This window comes from Panthera tigris, chromosome C1 (assembly GCF_018350195.1).
Source record: "Panthera tigris isolate Pti1 chromosome C1, P.tigris_Pti1_mat1.1, whole genome shotgun sequence".
NCBI lineage: Eukaryota > Metazoa > Chordata > Mammalia > Carnivora > Felidae > Panthera > Panthera tigris.
Genome location: NC_056667.1, coordinates 24871826 through 24893448, shown reverse-complemented (window position 1 = coordinate 24893448; position 21623 = coordinate 24871826). Strand labels below are relative to the sequence as shown.

Sequence of the window (21623 nt, the reverse complement as noted above, 5' to 3'; positions counted from 1 at the left end):
CTGGTTATTGGGTGGAGACTAGACTGGCTTTCACTCTAAGTGGAGATGCCTGCTTTGATTTAATTTTGACCTCTGAAGGATCCCCTGCTTTCTTGTAAGTCAGGATCCCGTTTTCTTTGTTGTCAGTGGGGCGGCTGTTGAGAGTATCTAGACTACCACGTTGCTGGAAATAGAAGGCACCCTACTGGTTTTCTAAACACAGTACAAAGCTATTGTCAAAACACTACGGAATAGGCTGAACAAGGAAAAAAATTATCAAAAGGTCAGGATAAAGACAGGACATAGTTGAAAAAATAAAATAAAACTAGTGTATAGTATGGCAAAGAGTAATTTTAAAAAAGCATTAGGAATCATTACTTAAGGATTTTTAAGATAAAAACTAACCAGATCCACACTTGACAAATGCTATTGCAATACACTCAAGACAGAGTCCTGCTTTTTTAACCATAAAACACTAGAATAAAATACAATGGCAAGTAAGAAAGCCCAATCTTGTCAACAGAGAGAGGGTCTTCAGGTAGAGTGGAGTGACTGAAGCTTGTACCCTGAATTCTGGTTCCCAAGATTCTTATAAAACTTCTGTGGTACTTACCTCATCTGGGCCCCTCTCCACACCCAACTATAGCTTGCATTTATAAAGTGCCAATTCACATTTATTAAGTCGTATCTTTAACCCTAAATATATGTCATTTTAGACCACTCAATGAATGCTTAAAATGTTTATACATTAAAAGTCCACCTGGGGCACCTGGGTGGCTCAGTCATTTAAGGTCTGACCCTTGATTTTGGCTCAGGTCATGATTGCACAGTTTGTGAGACCAAGCCCCAAACTGGGCTCTGTGCTGACAGCTAGAGCCTGCCTGGGATTCTCTCTCTCCCTCTCTCTCTACCCCTACCCCGTTCTCTCTCTCTCTCTCTCTCTCTCTCTCTCTCTCCCCCTCTCTCAAAATAAATAAACTTAAAAAAAAAAATAAAAATAGAACTATGGTGAGATCCAGCAATCCTACTTCTGGGTATTTATCCAAAAGAATTTAAATCAGGGTCTTTACGAGGTATTAGCTCTCATGTTTACTGCAGCACTATTAACAACTGCCAAGACCTAAATGTCCTTTGACAGACGAATGAATTAAAAAATGCTGTATATACATATATCCAATGGAATATTATCGGCCTCATAAAAGAAGGAAATCCTGCAATATACAACAACGTGAATGAACGTTAAGGATGTTATGTCAACTGAAATAGTCACAGAAGGACAGATACTGCACGACTGCATTTATACGAGGTATCTAATAGTCAAACTCATGGAAACAAAGAATAGAAACATGGTTGCCAGGGGTGGTGGGAGGGGAAATGGGAAGTTGGTAATCAATGGACATAAAATTTCAGCTCTGTAAAATGGACAAATTCTAGAGACCTGCTGTGCCTATAGATAATAGGACTGTATTATACACTTAAACGTCTGTTACAAGATGTTTATGTTAAGTGTTCTTACTACAATAGAAAAAAAACTACATTAAAAAAAAGAAAAACCTATATGAAAAAATGGTAACACATGAGTCAACACATGGGTACTTTGCATGAGAAGAGACAAAGGAATGAGGTGGCAAAATGTTAAGAATGCTTATTACACTAAAAAGAAAGTAATACACTTTGTATTATACTACAGAGACACGTTCTCCCGTGAAACATTTTTACCCCAAAACTGATTGGGAATCTAATGAAACCATTCAATCTAACGACCTAGTATCAAAGAAACAAAAGGCACAGCATAACGTATTCAATAGCAGTGAAGGGATCCAGAGAATTCACCAATCAGGAAAATCCAGAATGCAGGAAATTTTAGGACCAGTTTTAGTCAGTTTCATCAACAAATAAAGAATTAAAAAAAAAATGTTGGCGAGACTAATAGGGTAGTAGAGAGACAATTCAACCAAATATAGTATGTGAACCTTTTTTGGCTGCTGATTTCAGCACATCAACTAGAAAACCCATCTATGAGGCAAGATGATAGGGGATACTATGGGATTGTTCATTTCTAATTTGATAATGATATTATGATTTTTCTAAAGTCTTTTCCTTTAAAAATAAAAAAAAATTTAATGTTTACTTATTTTTGAAAGGAAGAGACAGAGACAGAGTGCAAGCAGGAGAGGGGCAGAGAGAGAGGGAGGCACAGAATCTGCAGCAGGCTCCAGGCTCCCAGCTCCCAGCATAGAGCCCGACACAGGGCTTGAACCCACAAACCGCGAGATAATGACCTGAGCCGAAGTTGGACACTTAACTGACGAGCCACCCAGGGTGCCCCAAAAGTCTTTTCCTTTTAAAGATATATACTAAAATATTTTTTTAAAAAGTCCAATAATACTTGTTCTGTAGTTTTCTGTACTTTTCTCATGACACTGTTGTGGCCTAGGTACTAATCACACACACACACCCCTACCCAGCAGAATTGTATTTCCAAAGCATAGGCCTTTTTTTCTCACCTACTATTCTGTGCAGGCCTCAGCATAGTGCTTTGCATACTGAGAGTACTCAAATATTTATTAAATTCTTAATTTTTTTTCATGTCTTTTATTTTGAGAGAAGGAGAAAGTGTGTTTGTGTGCGTGTGTGTGTGTGCATGCACCTTCAAGTTGGGGAGGAGCAGAGGGGGTGGGGAGGAGACAGAATCCCAAGCAGGCTCCACACCATCAACACAGAACCTGTTGTGGGGCTCGAACCTATGAACCATGACCTAATGCTGATCATGACCATGATCATGACCTGAGCTGAAATCAAGGGTAAGATGCTTAACAGACTAAGCCACCCAGGCGCCCCTTATTTAATTTTTAAAAAGAAAGAAAGCAAGCAAACAAAAAAGGGCCAAGTAGGCTCCAATGATGATAAGTATACTTTGAACCAAGATTTATGTTGAATATAACTTTCTGTACATGAGGTCCAAACACAAAGTCCTGGGGAACAAAGAGCAGGGATGCAAAGCTGCCATCCTGACTAGTGAAGGGGATCTTCCTTGGGGAAGAAGGTACAGAAACCCCAGCCAGCCTGGGTCCCTCTGACACACTCCCAACACAATTGTAGCTAACTTATTATGTGTGCTGTCATCTGTCTCCACCACCAGACTGGGGCCCGACCCCGCATCTGGTCACATGGCTGGACCTGGTAAGTGGTTGACAGCCCAAAGGAAGAAACTTCCACATCATCCAGAGGAGAAACAGGACAGACCACAAAGAGGGTCAGTAACATCGTGGGGCCTGAGACGGCAACACCAACTGGAGATTAATCAAAACAGAGACTCTGGATGGGGGGTGTGGTAGTGGGCTGGGCCCACTCGTTCATCTGAGGAGCTGAAGGGAACAGGGAGTGGATCAGGGACTGCATGGACCAGAAAGAGGTGCACTGGAAGGCGGAGGGGGTCTAAGGGAGACAGGAACTGAGAAGCAGCTGCCACCCTCCTGTATGACGTGGGGGCATGGCTGGCCGAGGCCAGCCTGGTTCTTTCTCAGTGCAGAAGGATGTGGGAAACCACAAGAATGCAGGCAGGGCTAGTGCATCACAGTGGAAAAGTGAATTCCTGAGCACATCAGGGAGGCTTACTCAGACTAGCCGGAGGAAACCACATTTAACAACCCAGCTACAGAATGAGGATGCAATCAAGTTGTGGCCTGGGCACCTGGAGGTAGGAGGGCTCCTTCTGCCTGTGATAGACGCGGGGCAGGAAGAGCTACAAAGAGGAGCTGACACCTGAGTGGGTCTTGAAAAACTAGACAGGATGGAAAGAGAGAGCAAAACAAAAACACACTGAGCACTCATGATGGTCTAGGTGCTGGTTAGGCACTTGAGTTCCCTTCCAGAAAAGGGGCTACATAGACAAAAATACAACGGTGTGCCTGATTGTCTTCCCCCTCTTTGTCCATTCCTATTCCCTTGTTAACCTAGAAAAACCCATTAAAGACGAACTGTTTCTTTTTACTTCTAGAAATTCACTCCAGGGCTTGATCAGACATGGATGTCAAGATATACTTGCGGTGCTCAAAAACAGGAAACCAAACCACTAGGGTTAGGTGAGTTAAAATAATACGTAGTCTTCAAAAAGCATGTTGTCAATGATTAGCTAATGGTATGGAAAGAGCTATACCCCATATTGAGTGGGAAAAAAAGCAGTTACAAAACAATACAATCCAACTTTATTTTTTTAAATATAATACAGTTTTTAAAGACTGAAAAATCTAATGTTCAAAACGTCTATCTCTACGTGGTAGGATTATGGATGATAATCTCCTTCATCCCACTGTCTTCTATAATGAATGTTTCACTTTTTGAAAATTAAATAAAAACACCCCCAACATGTTATTTAAACACACACACACACACAACTGAAAACAGGCCCACGTGGGGTAGGCTCACCTTCTGTAGGATAGGGGTAGGGCAGGTGTTGTCAAACAAGACTGAGTTGAAGATTCCATACACGCCCTCACCGAGGTGGTACACGATGGTCTTGGGGGTGGAACCGCTTTCCTCTGTGGGGAGGGGAGGGGTCAGGGGAAGTACAAGCAGCAGTGTGAGGGGGGCTGGGGCTGGGGAACTGGCACAATGGTAGGCTCAGCAAGGATGATAGGTAACTGAAGCAAAAAGGTTGCCCCTTCCTCAACTATGGGGTGGGTCCTGCCTCCTCCTATGACATGAGGTTCATGTTGTGCACACTCACGCTTGCAGCTGAGCAACCCTGCCCAGGACTTACTTCCTGCCTGCATCTGAGCCCCTGGATGCCCAGCAAAGGCAAAAGAGCAGCCCAGCCAAACTCAATACCCCAAGATGTTAAGCCACTTGCCCCACACACGATGGGGCAAGTGCATGAGCTGAAATGAGAAACCAGGTCTCCTGGCTAGATTAGATACGGCAATCACCCAGATTTATAAAGGAAGCCAGAAGAATGTCGTCTCTACACACATACACACACAGGTACACGCACACACAGAAAACCTTCTACCTGGAGCCCACCACCCTGCCAAATGGATTCTCAGGGGAAGACACACAGACCTCAGCTCTCTTGCCTGGGGTCCTAGAGCAGAAGACAAAACCCCAAGATCAGAGTCCCTGACCCCACTCACTCAAGAGGCTGATGGGAGAATTGATCTATCTGAAAAGGCAAAGATGAGTGCTGATGTTGCAGTGTGGGCAGAGAACCATGAGTCAGTCCAGCCTGCACTTGAATCCAGGCACTGCCCCTTACCAGCTGTGTGACTTTGGGCTAGTGACTCGACCTCTCTATGCCTATGTTCTGTCATCTATAACTAGACTTAGACAAATATAAGTTGTTATTAATTATTTTCATTATGTTATGAGAATCAGTAGGATGAGTAAGAGTCTGTACTTTGGAGAGGAGACAGACATGAGGTCGAATGCAGGCTTTACTTTTTCCTATTAAGCAATTCACTTGTATTCTCTTTGGCTCTCAATTTTCTCATCTGTACAATGGGTTAGTAAAGTATCTATTCTCCCTGAGGTTGTTTTGATCTCAATCTTCACAAGATATAAACATGCATAGGAAGAAACAATAATAAGTATCTTGGAGGTAAGAAAGGACTTGGTTGTAAGTTTCCCTAAAGCAAGGATCCATCCTTCAAATTCCCCATTCCCTAAAACCAGACCTTGCTCGGCCAGCCACTGTCCCTAGCTTGAGGAAAAAATGGGGCTGTGCTGCCCACCTGGCACCTACCCTCCCTGCCAGGCTGGTCCAAAAGAACCTCCTTCTTGGCGATGATGCTGACTGCCAAGGTGAAGGCCGAAGTCACATAGTAGCGCCCCAGCTCCGCAAGGATGTCCACACCACATCCCTCTGGGAAGTACAGGTCCAAGGCTGAGTTGATCACAGAACAAATCTGGTGGTAGGGGGATGGGAGACAATTACATATTTGAAATGTGGGGTTTACATACTAAGGACTTGCTATAGCTCCAAGTGTATTTCTTTTTTTTTTAACAACTTTTTCTCTTTTTTTTTAAGTTTATTTATTTTAAGAGATAGAGAACTAGCAGAGGAGGGGCAGAGAGAGACAGAGTGAAAATCCCAAGCAGGCTCCATGCTGTCAGTGCAGAGACTAACACAGGGCTCAATCCCACAAACCCTAAGATCATGACCTGAGACAAAATCAAGAGTCAGACACTTAACTGACTGAACCATCCAGGCACCCTTCCAAGTCTATTTCTTGAAAGCTTCTTTGATTTCAGAAAGAAGGACTTGGCAGCTGCTAAGTTCCCAGCTGGGGACTACAGACAATTGGCCAAGAAGGTAGGAGGCAGAGAGAGCTGGGTCAAGACTCTTATACTCATGTAAGTCAACTTCCTCAACGCCTACATTATGGGAGGAGGTAGTCTCAGATTCCAGAAGCCCTGATATGGAACTTTCTTTTATAAATGACCAATCTGTTAAAAGACATGTTTTTTGTTTTTTTTTTTTTCACAGAAAATAAAGAGAAGAAAAAAGATCAAAACCACCCTTAATTCTATCATGCAGATTGTTAATCATTGTTAACTTTTTGGAGTAGTCCCTTTCTTTTTTTTCTCTTTGATACAAATGCCATTTTTATTATAAACATAATAGGGCTATATATATATATATATATATATATATATATATATTATAACCTTTTACTCAACAGATTCTGTGAATGACCTCAGTGGGTAAGTCATACAAACGTTTCATAATTTAACCAATTCCCGAGTGTTAGATGGACCAGGAAAGTCCACTGGACTTTTGTTATGAACACCGCAACAATGCTCATCTTTGAAGCTCTTTGTGTCCATCAGGGGTTATTTTCTTAGGGTCAGTCCCTGGATGTGGATATTTCAGGACCAGGCTCTTACTAAGGAGAACGACCCCTAGTGGTTAGAGTGGGGATTGCGGCGACACATTTTTTCTTGATTTCATCTTGAGAGGAGTACACAGAAGGTGGGCTTTTCCTTTTCCCGCCCTCCCCTTTCATTTCTCATCAGCTCACCCAAGGGAGAACAGAGTGTACCAGGCCCTCAAAGAGTTTTAGGACTTAGCAAATAACACTGGTTAAGCTTCAAATTTGTGCATGGGCTAGAGACAGGCAGAGCTGGGACTCAGAAAGTGACATAACCTCCAAGAACCTCAGTTTGCTCAGCTGTAACACAGGGCTAATAATAAGATAGTTCAGGGGCTCCTAGGTGGCTCAGTAGGTTAAGCATCAGACTTTGCACTGACAGCGAAGAACCTGCTTAGGATTCTCTGTCTCCCTCTCTCTCTCTGACCCTTCCCCACTCACGTGCTTGCTCTTTCTCTCTCTCTCTCTCAATAAATAAACATTAAAAAAAAGATAATCCAGGTAAAGCACCAAGCACAGTATGCAGCACATAGGACCCACTCACAGTGCCCAGTACACACCCCCCACCCCCCACAGAGCCCAGTACCACACTTCTGACCCCAGGATTACCTCTTCGAATCTCACTTTGGCCCCCTCCAATCCAGGGAAGCCACCACCAAGGTCCAGGATGTGCATCCTGTGGCCCAGCTCAGTGCCCATTTCAAACACAAGCCGGGCGTCTGCGATGGACTGAGTGTAGGCCTGAAGGTCAGGACAGCCAGTGCCAACGTGAAAACTGAGGAGGGAGGAAGAGACTTGGCTTACGTGCAGGGCCCCAGGTGCCACCAGCTCAGCCCCAGCCAGGAGCAACCTTGGACAGGCACATTGGACACTGTGCCCATTCTACAGATGTAGGGACTGAGGGTCTCAAAGGTTAAATGCATTTCCAAGGGTCTTGTGGAAGTAAGAAGTGGACAAGAGACCAGATCTAAGGTCCGCTGGTATTTGGTGTCCCTCCCTTCCCTTTGTGCTGCCACTAGGGCTGAGCCTTCTGGGATGAGGACCAGGGCCCTACCGTCAGCCAGGTCTGTATTTACCTGTCAGTGGTGTAGCCTGCCTGTGCTTTCGTTTCCCCATCTATAAAGTGGGGATAAGATCCCACAGGGCTGTGGGATAATGTACCTGAAGCATTTAGCACAGTGCCTGGCATATCCTAAGCACAGGATCAATGAAAACTATACTGTTAGGCCTTTATTATGACTTCTTCCATATCCCTGCAAGAAAAGAGGCAGAGCAAAGATGTGGCTGCATAACCTTTGGCCTACAGGCTGGTCTAATTCCTGCAAAGACAGGTCTCTCTGGGAACCTCCAAGGACAAGACCTTGTGGGGACCATGGGGTTGAGTCAGCGGGACACTCCAAACCTTCTTTCCAAAGAGAGGAAAGTCTCCGATAGCAGGACTCTAGGCCTGTGGCCTGAGGACTCTGTGCCTCTGATGGCAGGACTCGATGGCCTCCTTTGGAGGCCCTGAGGGGGCTCTTGTACAGAGTTGATTAATTCCTGGGAAAGGGGCAGCAGGCCTGGCAGGGGTGGTGGGGCCTCCAGGTACTCACCTCACACCCACCACCTCCATGTGGCTCCTCTTGGCATTTTCAAGCAGGTGTCTGCAGGATTTCAGCGACGCCCCAAACTTGAAGCTCAGGCGGCTCGGGGAGTCCTCAGCAGCGATGTGTAGAACCATCCTGAGGAGACAGGTACCTCTGCCGGGTGGACCCCACCTCCCCCTACCCCAGCCACGTCCTCTCCGAGAAAAGGGGTGTAAACTCAGAGCTGCCCGCCCCGCAGGTCCCTGACCCCTTCATGTCCCTGCACTGCCGGTCAGCCTCCAGGGCCTGTCAAGTCCATTCTCTGAACGTCCCTGGGCCCATCCCTAGGCCCCTGCCCTGGTCCCGACCTCCTCAGTCCTCTCCAGAAGCTCCGCCTCTTCAACCAGCCTCCACACCAGCCGGACTTTTCCAACTTTTCTTGCATGAGAGGCACCACTTTTTAAACACAGTCTTACTGAGAACCCCAATATCATTTAAAACAGACAAAATGAAAGCTGCTTTGGGTGAACCAGAGTGGTCCAGCCACCTGGCCTCCCCATCATCCCGAGGAGGCCCTCCCTGGAATCCCCAGGGTTTCAAGTGACCACGTGCAAGCCACAGCCCGAGCAGAATGTCCAGCCCTGACCCCTGCCAGAGCCCATTTGCACCAGGCCCCTGCCCTGTGACCGTGTTGACCAACATTCACTGTTGCCCTCGCCCCGCACACATGGTATGTTCCAGCCACACCAAATTCCTGCTCATGTCTCAAACGCCCCCTGCTGTTTCCGACCTCCATGCGTTCCTTGCTTCAGCAGTTCACTCTGATGCACTGTCTGTGCGCCCTCCTAGTTCTTTTCACCCCTCAGGCGCACCTCAAATGCCACCTCCTTGGCGCAGCTTTCCTGACCACCCCCTGTTGCTCTCGGCCCGCGACTTTGACCTCCATAATACCGTGGGCTTTGCTCTGCTCGGGCTGTAATGGTTATTCTTGCCTTTGTCCTCGTCAGGCCCTGGCATGCTGGGTCCAGTCCAGGAGTGCCCGCCCCAGCCTCCCGTGAGTGTGGCCGGGTCCAGGGCAGGGTCCTCTGCTCCACCACTACCCCGCCCATGCCCGCTGTCCTCACACTCGGCCCAGCCCCCCACGTGAGCGGTCCTCGGCTTACTTGGCACTGGGGTGGCTCTTTACCACCTTTGCCAGCTCCAGCTCGTTGTCAAAGCTCAGCAGCCGGACCCCATGCTTGGCAGCATACTTGATCTGTGCAATTTGCTTACAGGGGTTGGCGTAGATGATCTTACCGGCGGGGATGCCAATACGCTGGACCAACTCCATCTCTGCCTGTGGGGTCCCAAAGGTGAAGGTGAGGAGGCTCAGGGCCCACCGGGCCCACAGAAGCCGAGAAACACAAACGAGGGGCAAAGTCATAGCTACGCATGGGGACGTCCATAAGAAGGGGGCCTCATTTTCACACAACAGAGACATGAAAATCGGGACTCACGCTGGTTCACCATTCTCGGACAGGCAAGGCTGCCACAGCCAGCCACGCAGGTAGCACACTGTGCAGTTGAGGGGGGGGACGTCCCATCCGCAGAGGATACATATGGTAGATTTATATATTTGTTACAACTTCCCGGCAGTAAAGCCTCTCATCCTGACAAAATCAGTGTATTCATCACAACAACTGTCTTAAGGGATATATTTCCTAATTCACACAAAGACATGACATGGAGTCATAACGGCCCTGACAGTAGGCATGTGACACATTTTCCTGACAGATTTAACGTTTAAAGAATATCCCTTGATGTGGTGGAGAGTTCACCGAACCAAGTCATCCCACATCCAAAGTCCTGCTGTGCGCGTACCACTGTGCCGGGGGACCCTGGCAAGCCCCTGTCCCGGAGGGGCCTCATCTTCCTCACTTTTACGGAACACCGTTCCACGAGATTGCTGCATTCATGGTACAGACAGTGATGATGATGAGAGCAGCCATCGTCACTGAGCGCCCACCACAAGCAGGCACCGAATGCGATGTTAGTAAACCTTTTCTGTAAAGGGCCAGTGAGCAAATGGTTTAGGCCGCGTGGGCCATGTAGGTTGTGTGACAACTACTCAAGCCGCCAGAGAGAGTGCATAAGTGAACGAGCGTGGATGTGACCCAGTCAAGCATCACAAGATCAGGCAGTGGCCTGGATGTGGTAACCATCCATGGTTTGCCAACCCTTGCTTTGGATTAACTATCTTATTTACCCCTTAGAATAACCCCATCATCAGAGGGGCACTGGATCCACTCTATAGAGAAAGAAACTAGTACTCAGAGAGGCTATGCAGCAACAAGGAGGCAGGGCCAGCTTTCAAACTCAAGTCTGACTCTCCATGATTAAGGGAAGGAAGTCAAGAGGAAGCCAGTTCTGAAATGCTATAGCAGGCACAGGGCCGTTTTTAGCCACTCTGAGTTTTTGATAAGACTCAAAGGGCGCCTGGGTGGCTCAGTCGGCTAAGTGTCTGACTTCAGCTCAGGTCATGATCTCACAGTTCATGGGTTCAAGCCCCGCATTGGGCTCCATGCTGGCAGCTCAGAGCCTGGAGCCTGCTACAGACTCTGTGTCTCCCTCTCTCTCTCTGCCCCTCCCCTGCTCATTCTCTGTCTCTCTCTGTCCCTCAAACATAAAAGTTAAAAAAAAAATTTATAATAAGACTCTAATGTAAATTTAGCAACTTTTCAGCACGAGGTACTACTGTGAGTTATCCCATGTGATGCCAGTAACTGTCCTATGAAGTATTTATTGGCCACATTTTACAGAGGACAAAATCGAGTTCAGAGGACTCCACCTGCCTGCAGAAACACAGGTAGTAAGGAGCAAAGTGGGACAGGGCTGGCGTTGCAGCCGTCACAGCTTGCTTTCAAAGACCCTGAGTCTGAGTGGACATGAAAACGTGTTTTTGCTCCCAGCTTCACCACATGAGGTAAGAGAAGAAGCAATGGTAGCAATTTGGGACTTGGGATTTAGCTTCGATTATACTTAAACAGTATATACTTAGATATATATACTTATACTTAAACAGTAACTACTGTTACTCATTGAAGGATTACCATATGCCAGTCATTGCATTAAATATTTTATATACATGGGGCATCTGGGTGGCTCAATTGATTGAGCATCTGACTTCAGCTCAGGTCATGATCTTGTGGTTCACAAGTTCTAGCCCCGCATTGGGCTCTATGCTGACAGCTCAGACCCTGGAGGCTGCTTTCAGATTCATTGTCTCCCTCTCTCTCTGTCCCTCCCCTCCTCATGTCCTGTCTCTCTCTCTCTCTCTCTCTCTCTCTCTCTCTCTCAAAAATAAATAAAAACATTAAAAAATATATTTTATATACATTTTCATTTAATCCTCATAGTAATCTTATGAGACAGGAAACAGAGACAGAGGCTCAGAGAGGTTAAGTGACTTGTCCAAAGTCTCACAGCTTTCGAGTGGCAAAGCTGACAGGACTGCCAGACTTTAGCCTACACCAGTTCCTGGCCACAGTACTGTAATGGAAAATTCAACCTCAATACTGAGTTGACAAGTGTTTCCTGACTATCTATTAACATGCCAGCCTCTATGACTGGTGCTAAAGAAAACAAGTGGTGAGTAAAATAAAGTCTCTGACCCTGTGAAGCTTTCAGGTTGGGGAAAGTGGGATGGTGAGACCCAGGTGTGAGGAGTGAAGGACAGCTTTTCTGAGGGTCAGAAAATTAAGCTGAGCTCCACAGGAGGTCATATCCAGGGGGAAAAGGAAGGAAAGAATGTTTCTGGTAGAGGAGACAGCCCGTGCAGATGTCCTGAGGCAGAATGTGCTCGGCCTAGTCAAGGAAGAGAGAGCGCTGGGGGGGCCTGGGCAGGGGGAGCGCAGTGGGGGAAGATAAGGCTGCAGGGGGGTGGGCTGATGTGGATTTATATTTTACCCTGCGAGTCACGGGAATCCGTTTGAAGGGTTTCACGAGGGGAAACGACATGGTCAGATTTGCATTTTAAATGCAAGGTTTAAATGCGTATCACTCTGGCTACCATGTGAACTCAGGGCTCAGGAAGGGCCAAGAGGATTCTGGAGGGACCGGTCACCATTGCCCTGGGTGAGGTAACAGATGGGGGAGTTGTGCTCTGGAGGCAGGGCTGGCAAGCGTGGTGGTGGATTGCAATGTGGGCATGTCTGACTCCACGCCCTGTAGGCCGAGGGGCCCTTCTCGAAGGGGGAGATCATGAGCACATTTAAACACCCGGGTTCCGGGCACCCTGTGGTATCAAGTCAGCTGCTGGATAGAAGGTCTGGGCTGGAGATCAAAATGCGGGAGGTGGTGGCACATTGATGGTATTCAGGGCCGTGGAAGGAGATGAAATTCCATAAGAGGAAGGAGAGTTTACAAGAGAAAGGGAGCCTGAGACAGAATCCAGAGGAATCTCCCATTTTGAGAGCAGGAAGTCAGCACCTGGGACCTATGGAGAGGGAAGGAGAAAGAATGCGTCCAGAAGAGGGGGAACGATACACAGATTATAACATCACTCCCATCACAGCAAACCTTGCCTCACAATTCATGTCTGTACAGGAGAAGGGTGTCGGGTGTCAGAGGCGCCCCGTGCGAGGTGGGGCAGGTGCGGAGCTGTGTCCCCCATCAGTTGATTTGCTGCTGAAGGCTTTACAACTGGGAGCATAGGTGACTGTTGAGTTTTTTTAAAAAGAATGTCACAAATGAGGAATTGCTATTTAGTGGGCATAAAGTTCCAGTCCTGCAAGATGAATTAAGTCCTAGAGATCTGTAGAACTCTGCCTATATAGTTAAGAATACTATATTGTACCCTTGAAGATTGGCTAAGAGGGTAGATCTCACATTAAGTGTTATTATCACAAAAACAAACAGTCACTGTGCTGAATGCTGTTGAGAATCAAGCTAATAAGAGGACCTGTGTCCCCGACAAGGTCTAAATGCATCAACATGGACAGATTTCCAACACCTGCTGAGTTTAAAGCTATTGAGACACAGTACCCACCACATAAATATCTTTTATATTTTGTATATTTTCTATGGATCATATTTGTAAGTATTTTTTAAGTACCACATACCCACCAAACTCAAACTCATAATGGTGATTATCTCTGGAGACATAAAGCCAATGGCCTACGTGTGTGTGTAAGTGAATCAACGGGTGATTTGAATAATTCAAAGTGAATGTTGAAAATAAAGTGCTTACTGGATCCTGGAGATCTCTGGGGACGTTGGTAAGAGGAGATTCCTCAGAGTAGTGACAGTGGCAGTGGGGAAGCAGTGGCTCAGATGCAGGTGCTAAAGCAAAGAGCCAGGTGCACGCAGACAAGCGAGTGTAGACAGCTCTGTTTGGCCGTCAAGTGGGAGCATGGGACCGGGCAGGGGGGTGGTATGGAGTCCCGGGAAGGCTTTTTAAGATGGGAGGATGCTGATAGAGACTGCAAGAGAAGGCAGGATGGGGGCAGGGGAAGTGACAGAAGGTCCTTGAGAAGGTGGGTGGGTGGACCGTAGCCCCACGCGAGGCGTGGCCTGTGCCCTTGACCTGTCTGTTGCATAACTGTACACCCGGCCCTCGCTCACACCCAGCCCTCCGTCAACCCTCGGCCCTCCGTCAACCCTCCGTCAACGTTGGCCAAGGCGTGGAGCTGTCAGGCGTAGCCACTAGTGATGTCCCACCAGAAGAGGGCAGCCTTGGCCTTTCAAGAAAAGCTGTGCATCCCAGAGCCACCTCTCAGTGAATGTACCCAAAGGCTAGTGATCTTCCCGCCTGCGGGGAGGGGCCTTGGCCTCTCCCAGCCCACTCGTTAGCTAAAGCAATGGTCACCAGCTGGGGCCCAGCTCTGCCATCCTCTCCCCAAGGACAATGGAAAGATGCAGTGAGAGAGCCGGAGACCACCCCCCTGCCACTGGCCCTACTCAAGCGGCCACTGGCCAGTGAGTCCCTCACCCTCTGTGCCTCCTTTCCCGTATGTTAAATGCTTCCTCACAGGGCTGTTGTCAGAATCAGGGTAATAATAATTACCTCACAGGGTTGTTGCGATAATAAAATGAGATCACCTACAGAAAACGCTCAGCAAAGTGCCTGGCCCGACAGAAGCACTCAGCAACGGTACATGCTTTTAATGTCCCTGTGGACTTCAGGATCCTTCTGAGCCCTAACACCCCACAACTCTGCTCTTTGTGGAGACCGGCCCTGAGCCAGAGGGCCAAGCACAGTGTACCACCTCTGGGTTTCCAGATGCACAGGAGGTCCTTGACCCTAGACTGAGAAGGCTGGAAAAGGATCCCCTTCCTCCTCTCTGGGAGCAGAGCCCCCAGCGTGCTGCAGGGGGGGGTCCTGGTCCTGCTACCGTCAAGCTGTGCGTGGCTGGCCGATGGTTTCCTCAACTGTAAAATGGCTATCTCTCTCCCCATGCACCTCCCTTCATGTGACACACGCACGAAACTAGGTGTGCAAAGCAAGTGCTAACGCAAAGGGGCTTTGCAGTGACAATAGGGGTGGACTCAGCTTTCACTCACTAAGAGCATGAACATTCGTCTTTGATAAAGGTTAACCTTCTCATTCTCACTGTTCCACCATGGTGCACACCTCTTTCCCACCCAGAATCTTCCTACCCCTGTCATCCTGCCCAGGCTAGCTCTCCTTCTTTCTCCTCCAGGGCCCCCTTCTAGAATCCTCCTCACTAACCAAGAGGTTAAAGAGGAAAATGAAAAGCACATGGAAGCCAATGAAAATGATAACACCACAGCCCAAAACCTCTGGGACGCAGCAAAGACGGTCATAAGAGGGAAGTATATAGCAATCCAGGCCTTCCTAAAGAAGGAAGAAAGGTCTCAGATACACAACCTAACCTTACACCTTAAACAGCTGGAAAAAGAACAGCAAATAAAACCCCAAACCAGCAGAAGACACGAATTAATAAAGATTAGAGCATAAATCAATGCCATAGAAATCAAAAACATGGTAGAACAGATCAATGAAACCAGGAGCTGGTTCTTTGAAAGAATTAACAAAATTGATAAACCACTAGCTAGTTTGATCACAATGAACAAGGAAAGGACCCAAATAAATAAAATCAAGAATGAAAGAGGAGAGATCACAACCAATACTGCAGAAATAACAATAATAAGAGAATATTATGAGCAATTATATGCCAATATATTGGGCAATCTGGAAGAAATGGACAAATTTCTAGAAACATATAAACTACCCAAACTGAAACAGGAAGAAATAGAAAATTTGAACAGACAATAACCAGTAAAGAAATAGAATTAGTAACCAAAAATCTCCCAGGGGCGCCTGGGTGGCTCAGTCAGTTGAGCACCCGACTTCGGCTCAGGTCATGATCTCGTGGTTCATGGGTTCAAGCCCTGCGTTGGGCTCTGTGCTGGCAGCTCGGAGCCTGGAGCCTGCTTCGGATTCTGTGTCTCCCCCTCTCTCTGCCCCTCCCCCACTCACACTCTGTCTCTCAAAAATGAACAAATGTTAAAAAAAAATTTTTTCATAAATTAAAAAAAAAAATCTGCCAAGAAACAAGAGTCCAGGGCTGGATGGCTTTCCAGGGGAATTCTAACAAACATTTAAAGAAGCATTAGCACCTATTCTCTTGAAGCTGTTCATAGAAATGGAAGGAAAACTTCTAAACTCATTCTATGAAGCCAGCATTACCTTGATTCCAAAACCAGACAGAGACCCCACTAAAAAGGAGAACTACAGACCAATTTCCCTGATGAACATGGATGCAGAAATCCTCAACAAGACATTAGCCAACCGGATCTAACAATACATTAAAAAAATTATTCACCACGACCAGGTGGGATTTGGACCTGGGATGCAGGGCTGGTGCAATATCCACAAATCAATCAATGTGATACATCACATCAATAAAAGAAAGGCTAAGAACCAAATGATCCTCTCAATAGATGCAGAGAAAGCATTTGACAAAATAAGGCATCCTTTCTTGATAAAAAACCCTCAAGAAAGTATGGATAAGAAGGATCATACCTCGAGATCATAAAAGCCGTATAACGAAAGACCCATCGCTAATATCATCCTCCCTGGGGAAAAACTGAGAGCTTTCCCCCTAAGGTCAGGAACAAGACAGGGATGTCCACTCTCGCCACTGTTATTCAGCATAGTATTGGAAGTCTTAGCCTCAGCAATCAGACAACACAAAGAAATAAAAGGCATCCAAATCGGCCGGGAGGAGGTCAAACTTTCACTCTTCTCAGATGACATAACACTCTATATGGAAAACCCAAAAGATTCCACCAAAAAACTGCTAGAACTGATCCACGAATTCCCAGCCATATTACTGACAAGGGTTTAAAAGGAGTTCCCCTAAAAATAATCATTACTAACCATTAAAAAAATAGCAGTAATGGGGCACCTGGGTGGCTCAGTTGGTTAAGCGTCTGACTCTTGATTTCAGCTCAGGTCATGATCCTGCAGTTCGTGAGTTCGAGCCCTGCCTCAGGCTCCATGCAGAGCCTGCTTGGGATTCTCCACCCCCCTTCTGCCCTTCTCCCCCTCCCTCAAAATAAATAAATGAACATTTAAAAAATTTTTTTTAAATAACAGTAATGACAACATCACAAAGCAACAACGCACCGGGTTTGCTCTCACCTCAGGGCCTTTGCACTTTCTGTCCCCTCTGCCTGGAATGTTCTTCCCCCAGTTCTCCACCTGGCTTGACTCTTTGCTTCCCTCAGGTCTATATTCAAATGTCAGTGAAGCCTTCCCTGACCAAACTATATAAAAGTATAATCCTCCCTCCCAACATTTCCTACTTCCCTTCCCCACCTCAATTTTCCCCGTAGCATCGACCATCTTATAAAATAATATAGATTTTCATTGTTGAACTTGTTTTTTAGAAAGCAAGTTCCATGAAAGAGGGGCCTTTTTGTTTTGTTTGTTTCATTCACTCTCTAAATCCCCACCTGAAATAGGACTTGGCCCCATGATAGTTGCTCAAAAAAGGTTTGCTGAATGAATAAATATATCCATAGCTATGCTCTGAAGAAAATTTTATAGCTTAAAGGCTTTTATCAACTAAGAACAGGATGAAAATGATAAGCTAAGCGTTCTCAACTCTGGGACAAGGGAGCCTGGCTTGCTCAACACTGTGTTGCCATCCCAACTTACACACTGACCAGCACATCGTAGTTCAACGACTAGAGAATGATAGTAAATAAGCAAAATAAATCTAGAGACAGCAAGAGGCGATTAAGACAACAGCATTAATCGAATTAGAAGGGCAGCAAAATGGGCAACACAACAGAATTCTCAAAGGAATAGTTGAGAAAATGTACTGTCACACATTAATAAGACTATAAAACAAACAAACAAATAATGATAAAAGGTGTTTTCGTTTTGTTTCACTTTAATCGAACATTTTATACCATGTATAGCTCTAGGCCAAGAAGCTTGAAAATCTCCATTGAAAAGGTGACCCACCTACCCAGAGACACACAAGTTTCCAGTTTAGAACTTCCATGCCTGTTTTGCCCTCCCTCATCCCTTAACCGCCTCCCGAGTGGGTGGCCCTTCCCAGAGGGCAGGGGCCAACTGCAGGCCACCCCTGCTTCCCCGGGGTGGGGCGGGGGGGGGGGGGGCACCCGCAGCAGCCCAGCCATGTGTGTGTTGAGTAGGCAGCGAGGGGCAGTGCGCCAGTGGGGGGCACGGGCTCACCTTGTTGGCACAGCTGAAGCCCAGCCCCAGCTCGGCCAGGACCTTCAGCACACCTGGGCTGCTGTTGCACTTGACAGTGTAAAAGGGCCGGACCCGCGGCAGGCACTTCAGAAAGCAGAAGTGCCTCCTCACGACGGCACCCAGGTCGGCCACGAAGAAGGCAGCAACATCACCCTGCACGAGAAGGGTAAATGTGAGGCCCCGCTCAGCCCCCTCCTGCTACGGGCCATCTATGGTCCTCCCAGGTACCTGTCCCGAGCCTGAGCCCGGCTCCGCCACAGCCACACTGCTCTAAAAGTCTCTGCACAAAAGGCAGACTCTTCAGCCTGCGTTCAGGGGTTCTGTGATCTAGCTCCAGCCCCTCCCCTCGCTACAGCTCAAGCTCCAGCTGCAAGCTGGAGTGTTTTCCCAACTCCAAGCTCTGGTTCCCACCGTGCCCTTCACGCAGAAGACCCTTTCTCCGAAAAGGCAATCCACCTTCAAGTTTCAGCTCAAATGCCACCTCCCCCAAACCAATAAAGCAATTCTGCCTTTAATGCTCTCACTGCATTTTGCACACGCTTCCAAAGTATCGGAACCGTGTACACATTCATCTGATAAATCCCTGTGGGCCAAAGCTATGGCCTGCAGCCCACTGTCTTCCACATATAGGTGGTCGCTGAAGCCTTGAGCTAATTCCACGGCACTGCAACCCATGCCTGTGAGCTGGGCAGCAGATCTGCTGAGGGCTGAACATGAATGAGACTGTGGGTGAGACAGCATCACTTCAACCCTCATTGGGACTCAGTTTCCTGTTTATGGAGACTTTTTTACTGAAGCCCATTTGGTGTCTGACTTTATGCTAAGGGACAGAGATGACCAGATAGGGCTTGGGTCTTGAAGAGAACAAAAAACCCTTTAAGAAATTACAAGCCCGTCCAATAAACTCGACTGGAGTTCCTACAGAAGGCAGTGGAAGCCACGGAGAAAGGGACATAAAAAATCCGCCTGGGAGAGTAGGAAAAAGTAACACTGATGAGTAATGAGGAAGGACAGAAACAGAGCGAGAGAGGCCGGCAGAAGGGCATTCCAGGCAGAGGGAAGAGCCCAGGAAAATGGGGCAACAACAGAGCACATGGCATCGCTGGGGAAAATACCAGCAGTGGTTGGGCTCTGATGGAGCATGATAGATGGTGGGGAAAGCTGGGAGAGGGACTGTGAAGACAGAGAGTTCTGGCTTGGCCCTGCTGGTCGCGGGGAACCGCCAAACAGTTCTGAGTTTGAGCGTGGCCGTGATAAAGTGGGAGCAGGCAGGATGAGGCAGGGAGGAGGTTAGAGGGCCTCTAGAGAGATGAGGCCTGATCTACAAAGCCAGGGCCTCGGAAGACCACAGGTGGTGGTCAGAGCTTGGTGACGCGCCAATGAGAGGGGTGTGGGTGGGGGAAGCAGGAGTCCCAGGTTTCTGACCCAGAAGGCTGGGTAGGTGGTGGTGGTGGTTCATCAGGGCAGGGCAGGCAGGAAGGGCAAAGTTTGGGGACGAAGACAAGGAAATGGGGATACAATGAGCCCGTCTCCAGCCAACAGCAAGGACTGAACACCAAATAAGTGAGGGAAGATGAAGGCCTGAGAAGTCCTTTCGGAGAAGGCAGCTGGGCCTGCACAGGGAACAGGGGACCCACCCCCGCTCCCAGCGGCTCACCGTGGTGGCCTGTGAGGCCCCCAGAGTGAGCTCCTCCAACAGGTCTCGGGTGCTGAAGCCCTCCTCCACCATCACAAAGTCCGTTTCGCTCAAGTAGCCAGCCATGCCGAGAAGGAGGAGCCGATGGGCTGGATGGAGCCGCAGCCCCGCCGCCTCAGAAAGTATGCAACACACTGCAGGGAGGGGAGGTGTAGAGTGAGGGAGCTGCTGGAGGGGGTTGCCCTCCGCTGCCCTCTCTGACCTCCCCCAAGCCAGGGCTCTCAGTCCTGTCACACCCGCCGCCAGCACAAGCCTGGGGAGCTTGAGTTCACTGGGAAGTGTGGGGACGATCAGGAACCCTGTACTGCGACAAGGCATTACATGCCTAGATGTCATTCACTGCCTCTCCGAGCCTCAGTTTCCCAATCTGTAAAATGAATGTATTATTTTGGAGGTCCTTTCCAGTCATGAAACTCGGGTTTTAGCAAAAAGGGAAAGAACGAGAGGGTACAGGAAAGCCAAGAAGCTCCAGTGGGGAAGTTTTCAGGGGACCCTCAGTCTTGACCACGCCCAACTAAGAGAGTGGCCCCACCAAGGAGTCTCAGCCCGAGAGCAAGAGCTTAGGTTCGAGTCTGCCCTCTGCTGCGTGACATTGGGTACTCCCTAGCCTCAGTTTCACCGTTTCGAAATGGAGGGCCAGGCTGGTCCTGACGTGCTAGGGTTCTAAGGGTGCATGGGGCCACATGGTGGGTGGGGGTCGCAGGCTCCCGGGAGGGAGCCGAAGGCTGAGGTTCTGTCCTGGTGAGCCCTCCCGAGTGCAGGGCCGAGGACCCGCCCCCCACCCCGCCTTACCAAGCCCGGTCCTCCTTCGCGGGGGCCAGAGCCAGGCGCGCTGCTAGGGGGGGTCGCCGGTGACCTCGAAACTTGTGCAACACCCCGAGGAGGAGTGGCAGTTGCGGAGCCGAGGCCCCTGCTGAGAGGAGGCAAGGGGGCCGGGGACAGGTCAGCACTGGAGCCGAGGGCGCCCGCTCCCGGAGGCTCCCCGAGCCACTCCCCGCACTCGCCTTAAAACGCATTTACACGGCTTCGGCCCATAGGTCTCCCCAGCGAGTGAATCGGTTCCTCGGCGCCTCCGCTCGCCCTCTCCCCCCCGGCTCGGGCCGCGCGGCCTGCGCCCCGCCCGCCCAGCAGCCACCGACCCCACGCCCCTCCTTCAGCCTGCCGTCCGCTTATATAAGCCCCGCCCGGGCCCCGCCCCTGGGCCCAGGCCCCGCCCCTCTCGGCCCCCTCTGTAGCCCTGGCAACCGGGTGCCGCCATCCCATTGGTCGATTCCGACAAAAAGCATTGAGCTCTGCCACCCTGTTTCGCAAACCTGTGTAAGCTTCAGCCCTCCCAGCGGAGCTGGCTTCGCGGCTCCCCACACTGGGAAATGGCAACTGCAGGGCCGCCGCCTCAGAATCCCCAGCGCCTACGCGGTGGGACGCTTAGATCCTGGATCTTGGATGTTAGCGAGGGGCAGGAAGCCAGGAGGTTTCCTATTTGCTCCGGGAAATCTTTTCTGTGACGACCTCCACTCTCCTCTCCCCTGGTGATCTGCTCACTCAACCCTCAACGCCCAGGTCAAATGTCATCTCCTTGTCATCTCCTTTTCTAATAAAATCCTTTTTATTTAATTAACCTCTTCCAGCATCTTCTCTGATTCCTCCAACTCAAAACCCAGCTAACATGTCTTCAGAGAGCCTCCTTGTGACCTTCCCAGCTCAGGGCAATCCCTTCCTTCATCCCACCCTCTGAATGGGGCAAATGCCTACTCACCTCTCAAATGAAATGTCTCCTCCAG

At 48.6% G+C, this 21623-nt stretch overlaps 1 protein-coding gene across 4 annotated transcripts in view; it reads right to left on the bottom strand.

Annotated features, from left to right (window-relative positions):
* The window catches only part of AZIN2 (antizyme inhibitor 2), a 33163-nt gene extending 12393 nt beyond the window's left edge, over positions 1–20770 (bottom strand). Inside the window, exons 1-9 of one of the 4 annotated variants that reach the window (XM_042993767.1) lie at positions 20635–20752; positions 20168–20209; positions 19804–19976; positions 18126–18299; positions 9577–9749; positions 8441–8569; positions 7458–7623; positions 5720–5882; positions 4408–4520 (exon numbers count right to left, since the gene is read on the bottom strand). In XM_042993767.1, the coding sequence (XP_042849701.1) occupies positions 4408–4520; positions 5720–5882; positions 7458–7623; positions 8441–8569; positions 9577–9749; positions 18126–18299; positions 19804–19908 (1023 nt within the window). In that variant the 5' untranslated portion in view covers positions 19909–19976; positions 20168–20209; positions 20635–20752. Of the gene's footprint in view, positions 1–4407; positions 4521–5719; positions 5883–7457; positions 7624–8440; positions 8570–9576; positions 9750–18125; positions 18300–19803; positions 19977–20078; positions 20103–20167; positions 20210–20634 lie in introns of those variants that run through there. The other 3 variants (NM_001293794.1, XM_015542157.2, XM_042993768.1) reach the window with 3 other exon arrangements.
* Between the last annotated feature and the right edge of the window lie 853 nt (positions 20771–21623).